This window comes from Somniosus microcephalus, chromosome 6, assembly GCF_052327205.1.
Source record: "Somniosus microcephalus isolate GS21.2 chromosome 6, FLI_Smic_1.0, whole genome shotgun sequence".
Lineage (NCBI taxonomy): Eukaryota > Metazoa > Chordata > Chondrichthyes > Squaliformes > Somniosidae > Somniosus > Somniosus microcephalus.
In genome coordinates this window covers 31,453,548-31,468,142 of record NC_140992.1, presented here as the reverse complement: position 1 = coordinate 31,468,142, position 14,595 = coordinate 31,453,548, and the positions used below count along the sequence as shown (strand labels likewise).

At 42.8% G+C, this 14,595-nt stretch overlaps 2 protein-coding genes and 3 non-coding genes across 8 annotated transcripts in view; 4 read left to right on the top strand and 1 right to left on the bottom strand.

Annotated features, from left to right (window-relative positions):
• The first annotated feature begins 469 nt into the window (after nucleotides 1–469).
• Nucleotides 470–9,456, top strand: LOC147115576 (eukaryotic initiation factor 4A-II). Of its 3 annotated transcripts, none has more exons than XM_085989935.1 (11): nucleotides 470–579; nucleotides 1,836–1,884; nucleotides 1,969–2,101; nucleotides 2,656–2,795; nucleotides 4,445–4,613; nucleotides 5,045–5,154; nucleotides 5,875–6,018; nucleotides 6,163–6,300; nucleotides 6,762–6,851; nucleotides 7,681–7,760; nucleotides 8,046–9,456. In XM_085989935.1, the coding sequence occupies exons 1-11, from the start codon at nucleotides 554–556 to the stop codon at nucleotides 8,188–8,190; spliced, it is 1,224 nt and encodes a 407-aa protein (XP_085846061.1). In that variant the 5' UTR covers nucleotides 470–553; the 3' UTR covers nucleotides 8,191–9,456. The 3 variants fall into 3 exon arrangements, with proteins under 3 accessions (XP_085846061.1, XP_085846064.1, XP_085846063.1); XM_085989937.1 differs by lacking the exon at nucleotides 470–579 and adding an exon at nucleotides 600–829; XM_085989938.1 differs by lacking the exon at nucleotides 7,681–7,760.
• Nucleotides 2,275–2,344, top strand: LOC147115579 (small nucleolar RNA SNORD2). The gene has a single exon (XR_015078904.1). It is a non-coding gene; the product is annotated as a small nucleolar RNA SNORD2 (small nucleolar RNA).
• Nucleotides 4,655–4,724, top strand: LOC147115578 (small nucleolar RNA SNORD2). Its single transcript, XR_015078903.1, has one exon. It is a non-coding gene; the product is annotated as a small nucleolar RNA SNORD2 (small nucleolar RNA).
• LOC147115577 (small nucleolar RNA SNORA81) lies at nucleotides 5,269–5,445 on the top strand. Its single transcript, XR_015078882.1, has one exon. It is a non-coding gene; the product is annotated as a small nucleolar RNA SNORA81 (small nucleolar RNA).
• A 1,888-nt stretch (nucleotides 9,457–11,344) lies between the features above and the next one.
• Nucleotides 11,345–14,595, bottom strand: part of rfc4 (replication factor C (activator 1) 4) — a 28,814-nt gene continuing 25,563 nt past the window's right edge. For both annotated transcript variants that reach the window (XM_085989934.1, XM_085989933.1), the window contains exon 11: nucleotides 11,345–14,408. In XM_085989934.1, the coding sequence (XP_085846060.1) occupies nucleotides 14,313–14,408 (96 nt within the window). In that variant the 3' untranslated portion in view covers nucleotides 11,345–14,312. The remainder of the gene's footprint in view (nucleotides 14,409–14,595) is intronic.

Genomic DNA, 14,595 nt, shown 5'->3' with positions numbered 1-14,595 from the left:
TTTAAATAATAAACATGTTTAATTAAAAAGGCGCTTCGGGAGGGGGCCCAGCCCAGCCCGCTGCCTTCAGCCTGCCGCCAGGGGCAGCTTGGGAAACCCCGCCGATGCGGAGTGCTCGAGACATTTTTCTCCCTCCCCCCACCTCCAACGGTATTCATCCGCCAAGAAAAAAAAGGGCGAATGAAAGAGAGAGAGAGAAAAGAAAGAGAAAGCAGCCCGCCGCGGCGGAGAGTTGGTCAGATCGGCACTAAATTGTTATCACTCACAGGGCCGGGCTCGGGGGCAGTTTATATCCTTTGTGTGAGCTGGGGAACGGAACTGGAGTGCATAATTAATCGGGACGACCAAATTTTAATTTGATTGGTGGAGGGCTGGTTAAAAGGGTTATTGGGTTTTTTTTTTGTCACTTTATGTGTGAACTTGTTTTTTGGGCGAATTAAAAAGAGAGCTGGGGAACGGAAGTGGCTGGGCGGCGATGGTATAAATAGGGCGGGCGAGGGGCGGGCTCGTCCTTTCAGTGAGCCGGCCGCCTGTGGGAGCAGTTGGTGGAAGAATGTCTGGTGGATCGGCCGACTACAGGTAACCGTTGGCCAAAGACCAGTTACCCCCCTTCCCTCCCCAACCGCGGCAATGGGAGACCCGCAGCCGGGTGGCAAGCCGACATCTTTCAAAAAACGCCTGCCCTGAAAAAAAAATTAATTAAAAAAAGGCCGCGATGGCGAGGAGTTTTTAACGACCCTTGCGGATGGTGGTTATTTGGGGGGGCGAGGCCCGAGTGCCAGCAACGCGGCCACCCGCACCTCACTGCGACCGTGTGAGAGGGGCTTCGGTGCGTGTGGGTTTTTCTCTCTGTATTTTGGGGGGTTGTTGACTCCGCTGGGATCGGAGGGGGGTTGGGGGGTTCGGGATGGATAGCAGGCGGTCCGACCTGTGGCTGGAGAGAGGGGAGGGGAGTGGGGGGGAAGTCGGGATGGGCCGCAGGCGGTCCGACCTGTGGCTGGAGGCCGTTCCTCGCACGAGGTGGAGGTGGGGCCGCGGACACGTGGCGAGCGGGGGTTGCCTTGCTGGTGGGGGGCGGGTTATGTATTAAACCAATTTTAAAGAGTTTTTTTAATTGGGGCATTTAACTCGAGTATTGCGTGACCTGATTTCCTCACTCGCCTGCTTTTATCTTTTTTTATTAGAGCCCACATTGAGATGGATTTTCTTCTGCTACTGTCGTGTTTCTCCTCCACTTCAGCATAGGGCAGAATTAAAAAGGGCAAGCCTTTTTGTGTTTGCCAAGGAGGAGTATTAAGGGAGGGAATCACCTTGATTTGGTTTGGGGAGAGCCATTCAAGTGAACATAGAAGATTGGAGCAGGAGTAGGCCATTTGGCCCCCTGAGCCTGTTCCATTCCATTCAATGCGATCATGGCTGGTACTCTGTCCCTGCTTTCTCCCCATACCCCGTGATCCCTTTAGCCTTAAGAAATATATCCAACTCCTTCTTGAATATATTTAATGTATTGGCCTCTACTGCCTTCTGTGGTAGAGAATGCCACAGGTTCACCACTCTCTGGGTGAAGAAATTCCTAATTTGTGTCCTAAATGGCTTACCCCTTAGACTGTGACCCCTGGTTCTGGACTCCCTGACCATCGGGAACATCCTTCCTGCATCTAGTCTGTCCAGTCCTGTCAGAATTTTATAAGTTTCAATGAGATCCCCGCTCATTCTTCTAAACTCCAGCGAGTACAAGCCCAATCGCTCCTCGTACGTCATTCCTGCCATCCCAAAATAAGATTCAGAACCGCATACCGTCCTATTTAGCAACCTTTCTTTGAACTCTTTTGCAGCTCTAAAGACCATGGCCCAGATGGCATGGACCCAGATGGTGTTATCGAAGTGAGTAAACTACTACATTGCATTTTTTTCTTGGAAGTCATGTTCTTTGTGCCTGGGCTAACTTAAAATGTTTTTTTCTTACAGAGTAACTGGAATGAAATCGTTGATAATTTTGATGACATGAACCTGAAGGAGACTCTCCTTCGGGGAATTTATGCATATGGATTTGAAAAGCCTTCTGCCATTCAGCAGAGGGCAATTATGCCATGTATTAAAGGTGAATATTTAAAAATACTAAATGGAAAGACTGCTTGCACTGAAAGTTGCTTGGCACTCTTGAGTGTTTGGTAGGTACCACTAACATTTATAGTAGTTTTATGTAATTACTTTGGTAGTAAAAATCTTGTTTTATGGGGTTGATATATAAGATCCTACCTCAGTCTAAACCTAGAGTGAAATGATGATTTACCATCTTTCGGGACTGATATGCAATGGAGAGAAACTTCTTTACTGATCGCTCTTTGTTTTATGGCTGACTTAAAAGTTCTGACCTGCAGGATAAGGGGCCTATCTGAGTGGATATGTGTCTTTTTCTGGATGTTCATGATCTGTCGGAGGATCTGCCCCATGTCTGCTACCAGACTTCTCTGTTGGGTTTGAACAATAAAACGGTGCAGAAGATGTGCACATTTGTTAACATTTAGGAGTATTGATCGATGAAAGCTTGTAGGGATTGATACCTTGACGGTGTTGCTTAAATTGAACAGAATTTGATATTTTCAAGTGCTTTTTTTATTCAAAGGTAACTTCAGATTTCTCTTTGGAATTCAGGTTTTGATGTCATTGCCCAAGCCCAGTCTGGAACTGGCAAAACAGCCACGTTTGCAGTCTCGATCCTGCAACAGCTGGAGCTGGATATGAAAGAATCTCAGGCCTTAGTCCTAGCTCCTACCAGAGAGCTGGCACAGCAGGTACAAAGTGGTTTATCAGAGGTTTGAGTTTTGATCATCACCTTAATATTGCATGGTCTACTGTAGGTGTATTCTGGCATCGTTGATCTCCTAGGATCTTGTGTAGGTGTGATTGCCACTTAGATTTGCACTGTACCCCTTCCAATGCCAATATATCTTAAAGTTTAATGCCGAGAACTGAATGCAGTCTCACCAACTGCCTTGATCTAAAGGTCAATTTTCCATGAGCTATTTTGATTAAAGTTTCCATCTGTGCACTAGTTTTGTGATTTATGTACATGGGCACCTAAATCCTTTTGTTCCTAGTCTGTCACCATTGAGAAAATAATTTGGATTTCTCTTTTGCAGATCTAAAGTGGATGACCTCACACTGCCCCATATTGAACTCCCAGCTGCCATAGTTTGTTGGTCTGTGTCCTTTTGTAACTTCTTGCTCCCATCTACACAAATTGCTGTGCCTCCTAATTTGGTATCAACTGGAAACTGGATATATAAACACTCTTCCTTCAACCAAGTTAATATATATATATATATATATATATATATATATATATATATATATATATATAATGCTGAATAGCTGATGATAGAGACCACTAGGGAACAGCACTTGTCCTATCATGCCCGAGCGTTTATCTCTACTTCCCAACCAATTAGCAATCTGTCGCAAGGCAGCCACCAACTTCAGGTGCTTGTGTTATTGCTATTCTCTTGTTGGGAACCTTATCAGATGCCTTGAGACAGAATCCACAGTCTCAGAATGTAATTAGATTAGCCATTTCACTTCACTGCAAAAGGTGGTTATAAAACTTGCCAGTGTTGCACTGTGTATAATCAGATACACTGAGCAATTTCTCATCCATTCATGGACATCTGAAAAGGATAGATCAGAGTACTTTTTAAACAGTGAAAAGCTAGAAACAGTGGAGGTCCAAGGAGAACTTCAGGGTCCATGTATATAGATCATTAAATGGCGGAACAGGCTCAAGGGGCTATATGGCCTATTCCTGTTCCTATCCATGTACATCTTAAGCTGGGTACTTAAAACAAGGAAAGTGTAGAGGCAGTGCTTTTCCCTCAACCTGCTCCATTTTGAAAATGGTTCCAGTTCAATGCAAAATGTGGACTGTTTGGGACTGAAGATCCTACAGTCTGTAGGCCTAGTTGGAATCCTGTATGGATTGCTCTTGACTGAATCTGAAGTATGCATCATTTTTTTGTGATGCTCTCCATTGGAGTAGGCTAGCAGCAAGTGATAATGAACTTGGTCTTCAAACAGTTTTCTTCTATAATAAAATGGGGGAAGAGAGGCTACTTTGAAGATAAAGTGCTTCTCTTTTCTTCCCCCCCCCCCCCAAAAAAAAAACCCTCCCTCATGTTCCTGACAGTTTTTACTCGTGTAGGTTAGAGCTTGGTCGCTAGATTACAGCAAGCTAAAATTAAATAATTGGCCAAATAGTTGCATCAAGAATAAATCTTCACTTTCATATATTCCATTATTGTAGTATCTTTCATATTTGTTCAGAGTAATGCTTTGGTAGGTAAATGTTAATATCTAAATAGAGCACAAAATCTGTAAATTTACCAGTTTATTTGTGCAGTCAAGTCTCTTTTAATTCAAGGGTTAAGTGAATCTGTATCTTTTTTAGATCCAGAAGGTAATCCTGGCCCTGGGGGATTACATGGGTGCTACTTGCCATGCCTGCATTGGTGGCACCAATGTACGAAGTGAGATGCAGAAGCTGAATGCAGAAGCGCCCAACATTGTTGTAGGAACTCCAGGGCGAGTGTTTGACATGTTGAACAGGGGATACATATGTGAGTACTGACCTTAAAACCCAAAGCCCTCAAGTCCTGCAGAGTGAAATGATGCTTTATCATCTTTCGGGACTGACCTGAAATGGAGACAAACTTTCTGACTGATCACTCTCTGTTCTATGGTCAGGTGTGCATACACATTACCTAATAGAAAACAGACTTGAAATTGTTGGGTCTTCAGGATAAAAGGCTTTAGCTTAGGTATTGTTACTGAGGTACTGATTTGAGTGAATAAGAAAAAGCAAGGGAGGAGGACTCTTGGACTTCTACAAGTTAGTCAAAAACCGAGATTTAGAATGCAGATTGCACGAGTCCCTTTTCTGGTCAACGCTTGCCATTGATCAGTCTGCAGGTTTATGTGGATGTGTACCAGGTTGTTGAAGCTTCTCCATAGATACTGCTCTAACTTAGTTTAAATGACTATATTGCAGCTTCCAGGTGGATCAAGATGTTTGTTTTAGATGAAGCTGATGAAATGTTGAGTCGTGGATTCAAAGATCAAATTTACGAGATTTTTCAGAAGCTGAGCACGAACATTCAGGTAAGCTGGTCTGTTTTCCGACCGGATGTAATCTGAGCAAAGAATGGCTTCCAGTAAATACTACATGTAGTTGGGGAGCAGTGAAATATCTGAAATCACATTTGTTACCAACTTGCCTTCTTCTATAGCACTCTGCTAAAATTACAAAATTCAGGTCCCCCTGCCTTTTGTAATAATGCTAGTAGAGTACACCGGGGAAGGAGAAAAAATGCACAGCATTGCAAATGAGGCCAGGGTGGACCTCTTTCTTAATGTCCAGTGTCCTCTGTCTCAAGATTCTGTGCTACAGTTTTTATGGAACACTGGTTGATCCCGTGTTGCAGATAGGGAGTCGAGGTGAAATGTAGTCTTCAGGCGAACAAGGGTTAGAGGCTGGCAAATGATTGGACCAGGATGTGCAGCATTGCCATGTTAGCATCATTCATTCTACCTTTATTTGTATATTTTGATTTGATATGGTTAAATAGCAACATGTACTGTAATTTAAGAAGCAACATGATAGCTGGAGCATAGAAACTTCTCTGCAATACAGGCTGCAGAGTTGGGATATTCAGAGCTGAGGTGCTACTGTGCCATCATTGTCAAGAGTCTAGTTAGTGTCAAGTTTACACGGGCAGGTTCCATTATAAATATGTACATAAAAAATATCAAGATTGTCAGCTTGACATTCAGACCAATCATTTAAAATAAAGCACAGCTAAGTTAATTTTCTTTCTTTAGGTGGTTTTGTTGTCCGCTACCATGCCCAGCGATGTCCTGGAGGTCACCAAAAAGTTTATGCGTGATCCAATCCGTATCCTTGTGAAAAAAGAGGAGCTCACGCTTGAGGGTATCAAACAGTTTTACATCAATGTGGAAAGAGAGGTTTGTTAAACATATTTTGTGAAAGTCCCTCTTCAGGGTGGGATTAAAAATGAAAATGGCAGTGAGGCCAACTAAACCAGAACAGAATTTGGAATTGGTGTGCTATTGGATGCTCAATTCAAACTCCGGATCTTATTCTGACAGGAATGGAAGTTGGATACACTGTGTGACTTGTACGAAACTCTAACGATAACACAAGCTGTGATTTTTCTTAACACGAGGCGGAAGGTCGATTGGTTAACTGAAAAAATGCATGCAAGAGACTTCACTGTCTCTGCATTGGTAAGTTTTCTGTAGTTTTTTCCACTCTTTCTCCTCTGAAGGTATTGATTCCTGTCTGGAGTATGGTTCCAGTGGTGCCAGTTCTTGTACCTTGCTGAAGTTGCTGTTTTTCCTTTTCAGTTGTGTGATGACCAACTGATGCATCGCAACTCAACATAATCTGGCCATTGCAACTTTCAGTACAAATCGGGGATAGAAACCTGGGACCCTCTTGGTATCCATGGCAGTTACACCCCTAATGCCTCAGCGAAGGCAGTAACTGTTGTAGAGATTGTTTCTGGTCATTGTGACATTCCCCAAATTAACATAAGTAAGTGAGAACCCTGGCACCATCTTGGTATCCATAGCCATTACTGGGGATTTAACTGTCGTGTGGATTGTTATTACCAGAGTAACAGTTGTTGTTTGACCGTTCAATATATATGGTCTATAAATGCAGTGTCTTTCTATGACTATTGCAGCATGGAGATATGGATCAGAAAGAACGCGACGTGATCATGAGGGAATTCCGTTCAGGATCTAGCCGTGTACTAATTACTACTGACTTGTTGGTATGTACATTTGCACAAAGAATTTGGCTGCTAAAATTTGCATTTTCACTGAATTTCTTGTGCAGTATAAATAACTGCGAATGGAGTTTCAGTGGGGGTGAAATTCGGCTGCTTTGTGCCTGCTGTTAGCGGCGCAAAGGGGTTATCGCGGGGGGTGATTGGGGGGAAAAAAAGCACTTCCCGTGAAATTCGGCGGGGCGTTGCTATCCAATAGTGCAGTGCTGTCGCGCCTCTGGCGATGATGTAATCGCTGTGCACGCCGACCCCTCTGCGTGCCGCACCCTGTGGGTGATGTCAAAGCCAACCTCCGCTCGCGGGCCAGTAATTACAGGGGAGGTGCGGCTGCAACCTGGGCCACCATTTTCTTTTTTTGGTCGACCCCCCCAGGTCGGACCTCTGTGGCGTGGTCTTGGCCGCCATTGCGCAGCCTGGCACTGCCCTGCCCCGGTGGCCTAGTTGGGGCCATCGGAGGCCCTGCAGGGTGCACAGCGGCCCTCCCCTTTAACTGAGGGGAGGGGTGTTGAAATGCGGCAGTGCTCCGCGGAGCCTCTGTGGATTACTGCCGACCGAGCGCTACTGAATTTCGCACCCAGTAACTGCTGTAAGTGTGTCTTAGTGCTACAGAAAACTACGCACTAAGTTGGTGATGACAGAAGTCAGTCTGCCCCACCCTTGGCCCAGGGAGGTGGTTCTCTATTTTGCTCATGGCAGAGGAAGAGAAGTCACAAGCTGTTCTTGAGCAGCAGAGATCGAAATATAAAATTTGCTTTCCCACAATAAATTTTATATAAACCAGCTTTTTTATAAGCTAATTTGAATATTCTCTCAGGCTCGTGGCATCGATGTGCAGCAGGTGTCTCTAGTTATTAACTACGACTTGCCTACCAATCGTGAGAACTATATTCACAGGTTAGTGCCTTTAAAAAAAAAACAACTAGCTAAAGTAGCTCATTGAGCTAAAGCAGAATTTTGTTGAAGGAATGTGGTCCTGTTGAGTGATGCAAGTGTGGATCAATCTACTTTTGCATTATGAAATGTTGCTTGATTTTTGAGTGGAGGAGAAAGAAAGAGAATTGCAGATTTGGGATTTGAGATCTTTTTTCTTTACATATTACAAATAGCTGCTCTGGGACATTTTATTGTATTTAGCCTCCAAACTATTGAAAAGATAACCTTGATTTGTTCTTTACACAGAATTGGCCGTGGTGGTCGCTTTGGAAGGAAGGGTGTTGCTATTAACTTTGTTACTGAGGAAGATAAAAGGATTCTTCGTGATATTGAGACATTCTACAATACAACTGTGGAAGAAATGCCTATGAATGTGGCTGACCTGATCTAATGATGGCATGAGAATTTGCATTTGCAGCTGCTGAATTATCAGACTAGATGGTGCGTTGTGCTGCTTCACACGAGTTGTTGAATCTCTTCCACGTGCAGACAGGATCAGAAATCCAGCATTGTGATAATTGACTTGAGGAAGCCATCCTCTTGCAGTGTTGACTGCTGGGGTGGGAAGTTTAAGTCATGGGGTGTTTAAATGTATATGCCCTTCAGTGTTTTGAACGTTCTGTAGTAGCATTTCTGTTTGATATTCTTTATCACTTAATAGTTTACTTATGGACTAAAAAATTCAAGTGCTGTGTTAAATCAGCCAATTATGTCAAACTGGCATATCTACAGCTATTTTAAAATGAAGCTTACCAATCAACTGGTAAAATGTATGTGCACTTTTTCTAGAGTAATCTAACTACATGTATTTATTTAATAAAGTTTGAGTTGTGCAAAGATCTACTTGTGCTATGATCTGCACAGTTTTGGCTTACCATGGAGGTTTGCTAAGTACCTTGGGTACAAATGTGATAAATTTGGTACTAGTTTGGAGAGGAGCTGGATGTTGTAACTGCATTCCTATATTGCATCTTTATTTTTGTAACTTTGTAGTTCTTTTTGTTTATTGTACATGGGCAGTTCTAATTTATGTATTGTCACACTCCATCTTCCTATTTTAAATATTTATTTTTGTTTCCCTACTAGGAGTTTGTACAGACTCTGCTCAATAGTAAAATATAGATCTTTCAACTTTTAAACCAAAGATACTTCTGGAGAGAGTAACGGTATAAGGAAATACTTACCTGTATATTTGCAATGGTGGTGCATGTTTGCACAATTTGAGCCATATAAAATACAGCAAGCCTAATCATTCCTGTGATGTTTTCAAGTAAGAGACTATTATTGGAGGTTTACATTCAATAAACCTACTTTTAAATAGCATTTCTATAAAATCTATAGGTTTGCCTTTAAGATTTAAGCCATGCATGCACAGGAATGGTTCAATATGCAATGCTGGCCAATTAGAAATTGCAATATTCCAGCCCTGAGGCTAACATTCACATTGAAGGGTGAGTACTATGCTTTGGAAGTGAGACTGATAAATAGTACACTTAAGGCTATGCTAACTGAAGTTTCATAATATTCAAATTGTTCACTAAAGTTTGTAGTACTTTTTGCTAAGAACCCACTTGGGAATCAAAGTTTACCTGTACTTGGATTTTCACAAGTGCTATAAAATGTTGTGATTTGAATAAATATTTTGACTTGTGTATAATTTCTGCATTTTTCTTGTATGGCTTTCAAATCAATACCCTGGGTACCTTAACCCTACAGTGAAGGTCTTTACAACAGTAATGTTTTGGTACTGTTACAATTTGTATGGTGGAATTGGAGAAGTTAGCATATTAAAGTTAGTTTGAATTTGCACTGTTGACCTCTTAGAGGAGCAAAAGCTGTAAGGTGGCTGTTTTGACATATCACTCCTCAAAGTAACCAATTTCTAACTTCCTTGCTAGTAGTTGCCAGGGCTGAGGGGACACTTGGTTATATATACAGCAGAAGGCCTGTGGGAGATTACTTCTGTTTTGGGTGTATAAAAATTGGTAATATAATTGCCTCAATATTTGGATGTGAGTGAAGCAGATGGCTGCTTTGCTCATGAGTATTAATTTCTAATGCCCAAAAGGAATGACTATATGGTAGAGAATTTTCTTTGACATAAAACAAGGCCAGGAGGTTGAAAACTGGTTTAGAGTAGGCTGCACAGAGGGTGGAGTCAATTGAAGAGTTGGCTAAGTACCTAGCTCAACATGATGTGCTAAAGAATTGGGACATCACACAGCTGACCATGTAATGTGTGGCTTTAAAAGCAGATGGTTTTCCAAGTTGCTAGAACTTGGCTCAGCTGACACTGCAGTTTAAGGCTCATGCAAGAACCCATCCATATTAGCATAAAAACCCTTAGGGAAGGTTGTTAGGCAGAGAGGGTACAAGTAACATTTTTATACAATTCACTACACAGTGATTGCACTGTCAATATTTTGACCACATCCAGGGTGTTTTCATTTGAACAAGGAGGTGCTGTCCTTCAAGTGTTCTTGCTTCTCTTCTACAATCATGGTCTACCTGACTATTTAACTCCTTCCAGCCACACAAGATAGGCTGAGATACAACACATACTTTGCTCGAGGTGAGTGCTGTAAACAATGGCTTTATACCAAATGATAGCAGTTTTGAAAACAGGTTCCCCTGAAATATCAACTATAATTTCCCTCCATGGATGTTGCCTGGCCCACTGAGTTTTTCCAGCATTTTGTGTTATTTTGGCTTTATACCAAAGGCTCCTTGAGGGCCTGGATTGAGACTGGCCCACCTGCCAGAAATATGCCTAGATATGTAACACTGGAGCAAGGAGGAGGGGGAAGAATATTTAGCAGCGTGATTACATTCTCATTGTAATTTTACTAAATTACAACAGGGTTAGTGCAGAGAACATTTTCCACTTAACAGTATGCTGGGAATTAGTTAAGCAATATATACTGAATTGTCAACATTTATGGTAAACCCAGATCTTGGTGTTGATAAATTAAGTTCTCATACATTGAAAATTGGGTGTTTATTAAATACTAGCTGGAGTGCCTGTTAGTGCCGAGTTTTTTGAGGGCATGTTGTTGGTGGGGGAGAGAGACACTGCTGGATTTAGTTCAGGATTAGCCTGGAGAGCACCTCAGGGCCCCCTGCAAAGGAAGGCGGCGAGCTCTCCCTGCCTGTCTCTCACCCCCCCCCCCTCACTCTCCCTGTCCCTGCTTTACTCTCCCTCCATCCCCTCCCCCTGATTTCCTCTGTCCCTCCCCCTCTCTTGCCTTTCCTGAGAGCCCAGCCGTGGTGAGCCGAAGCCCCCGTATGCGCCTCAGGGCCGGCTGGTGCGCGGCCTAGCGCGAGGCCCGGCCAGACTCGCCTTAGCTGAGGTCGTGCGCCAGGCCGCCAGCCTTTACCAAGATGGCAGGGTGAGCCCAGCGGGTCGGGCGTGGCTGGCAAGGAGAGGCCAAGGCTTCGAGGCCTGCAGGTGGGGTAACCCTCCAAGGTTGCGGCACCCGGCGGAGGCAGCGAGTCGAGGAAAAAAAAAGGATGAAAGGTAGGAAAATTAATCAGCTTAGAAAAAATATTTACAAATTAATTTACTTTTTTGAAAAACAATTTCCCCTCCAGACAAACTTTTTTTAAATATATAGATATACAGTACTACATTTAAAAGACTGGTTTGATTCAGGGATGCAAACTTGGTATACAGGTTGATCAGATTATTGCCACATTTTTCTGACTTGTCAAAGAAAACTGCCAATAGACAGCAGAGTATAGTTTTGTAAATCCTAGAGTTCTGGTGGAAGACTTGCACCCAAAATGTTAAGCAGTTTTTTCATATGTTGCTGGGTATTGCCACCATTTTTGGCATATGCAGTCTTGTGTATTTTCTTTTGTTAGCCTGCTTTGTTTCAATAAATTACTTCTCCCTCCAGTATCCACCCACATTGGGTGAGAAAGATGGACCAGCTGTGTCCTTTTATAGATTTGTCACTATACACACACCTGCAACACAGCAAGTGGGAACAACACAGATGTAATTCCAGTGACAGCTGGGGTAAAAGATAGAGAGGGTGGTGGCTCAGATGAGACAAGAAGTTGTACTTGATTGTACAAGAGCTGGAAAGGAAAAAAAGTTGCAGATGAATCTACATAAGAACTTGAATTTTATATAGTGCTTTTCAGAATCTCCCAAATTGCTTCACAACCAATATACAGGAAACTTTGTGCTATCCGGCACCGAGCTGCTGCCATTGGCTCAAAACTGCCGGACACTCCAGAGTTAATGTTGAAAGATACGGAGGAAATCTCCGTATCTGACAACAAACACTGTTGCTTAGCAACAGCTTCTAAACACTCGGGTGTGGCTGCAAGAGTCTGTAGCTGAAGCTGTTGCTATAGCTGCAGACCTTGCAGTGCTTGACTGGAAAAAAAGCAGAGAAAACAAACGAAAAGAATAAAAAACGGCTCCTGATTTTTGCCGGTGGCTCCAGCTTGCCGGATGGTACGCCTCCGGATAACTCAGTTTCCTGTATTTTAAAAATGTAACTATATTGCAATGTAGGGGAAGGTGGCAACCAGTTTGCGCACAGCAAGGTTCCACATGTAGCAATGAGTTATGTAACCAGATAGCAAAATACTGCAGATGCTGGAAATCCAAAATAACAAAATGCTGGAAAAACTCAGCAGGCCAGCATCCATGGAGAACCAGTTAACGTTTCAGGTCAATGACAGAATGAAGGACAGCCCTTCTAACGCCCTCCGCCACTTTATTCGCCGCTCACGATGTGGTCTCTACATTGGGGAGACCAAACGCAGATTGGATGACCGCTTGCCGGAACACCTCCGTTCAGTCCGTAAGGGAGCACCCGGTGGCCTGTCACTTTAATTCACCGCTCCACTCCCACTCAGACCTCACCGTCCTCAGCCTCTTGCATGGAAGCTCAGTGTAAGCTCGAGGAACAGCCCTCTGGACTCAACAGAGTTGAACAATTTCAGATCATAACCTCGACCCCTATCACATGTATGTACATAACATTTTTTATCCACTTTTCTTTGGCTTTTTTTCTTCCCTCCCACATGGCAGCTGTCCTTCATTCTGCCGGTGCAATTCACACCTCATCTAGAGCCATCCTTTGTTCCTTAACCTGTCCCATTACCTCCTCTTGCCTTGAATATCTCGCAATGTCTCTTAATTGCTCCTGCTTTCTATCCTATCACTGACCTTCCCTTTTGTTCTTTCATCCCCGCCCCCTTTTCCCAGCCCCTAACTTGCTTCACAATCTATTCTTTTTCCAGTTCTGACAAAATGTCATCGACCTGAAACGTTAACTCTGTTTCTCTCTCCCCAGATGCTGCCTGACCTGCTGAGTTTTTCTAGTATTTTCTGTTGTTAACCAGATAATTTGGTTTAGAGGGCACAAAAATAAAAAGGAACAATGCATTTAGCTATAGCAGACAAGAGGAAAACAACTTGCATTTATATCGATAGCAAAATACTGCAGATGTTGGAAATCCGAAATAACAACAGAAAATGCTGGAAAAACTCAGCAAGTCAGGCAACATCCGTGGAGAGAAATTTGAGTTGACGTTTCGGGTTTGACCCTTCTTCAAAACTGGAGAGAAAAGGAACTAGATCGAAGGCAGGGCTGCGATCGGACAAAAGAATAAAAGAACCAAAAGAAGTAAAAGAGATTAGAAGCTAGACGAGATGGTAATAGGCTGTGATTAGGTGTAAAGTGTACTGGCAGGGCAAAAGATAGCTGCCAGGTGTGAGAGAGAAACAAAAGGAAAGGGGGGGGGGGAAAGGAAAGGAGTGGAAAAATATAAGTGAAAATGAAATAGGGGCCGAGGTTATGATCTGAAATTGTTGAACTCGATATTGAGACCGGAAGGCTGCAGACTGCCTAATCGGAAGATGAGGTGCTGTTTATATCGTACCTTTAACGTAGTAAAACGTTCCAAAGGCATGACATGATCGTTATCAAACAAAATTTGACATAGAACCACATAAGGAAGTACTAAGGACAGATGACCAACGAGGTAGGTTTTAAGAAGCATCTTAAAAGGAGGGCATTTCAGAGCTTGGAGCAAGACTGACAGATAGGAAGTGGGACAAACAAAGTGGAAGAGAAGTAGAGACAGTAATAGGAAGGAAGACTTTCTACTGTACATGAGCCCTGATACAAGAGATCACGTGTAGCAAAATAGACATCATTTCAGTATAAATTTGACATTCAATTCAGCAGCACAAAATTATATTTAGGTTTAGCTTCTTTCTAACATGGTGAGAAGTCAAAATTGGTTGCGCTTGTGCACGGTGAATACTAGATTTGCTGAAATACTCAAAGCCAACAAGTTTTACATTTCAAACTTAGAAACACTTTATTTTGCATGAAGAATTGATCTAAAAACCAAGAAACTCAACACTTGGCTGGGGGGGGGGGGGGGGGGGGGTTTCAGATTGTAAATTGACCTTTGAAGTCCTTGAGGGATTAAACCCATGTGAAAGGAGTTACTTTGTTCAATTGCTGCTCATCTGAAGTTTGATTAACTGCTCTGTGTTAACTGTTGCATAATAACGGCAGAGAGACCCATCATCTGCAGGTACTCATCGGCACCATCTGCCAAGCACTTGTCAACTTCCTGAAAAAGAAATGAGCCACTTTTAAAATGAAAGTAACATCAAAGCTAATTATATATTTCTAGAGATAGATTGAGAAGTAACTACATTAACATACAAACTCTGAAATTAGGACCAATTTTCAAGTAGTCAAAATTTAAGAGTTCCTCTCCATGGAAAATCTTTAGAGTCAGAGTCATAATGTCACAG

Excerpts from the sequence above, each read along its gene's own strand:
- LOC147115576 (XM_085989935.1), top strand. The coding sequence starts at position 554 with ATGTCTGGTGGATCGGCCGACTACAG. Across the intron at positions 2,796-4,444 it reads CCAGAGAGCTGGCACAGCAG|ATCCAGAAGGTAATCCTGGC; the intron begins GTACAAAGTGGT and ends TATCTTTTTTAG. Across the intron at positions 7,761-8,045 it reads CGTGAGAACTATATTCACAG|AATTGGCCGTGGTGGTCGCT; the intron begins GTTAGTGCCTTT and ends TTCTTTACACAG.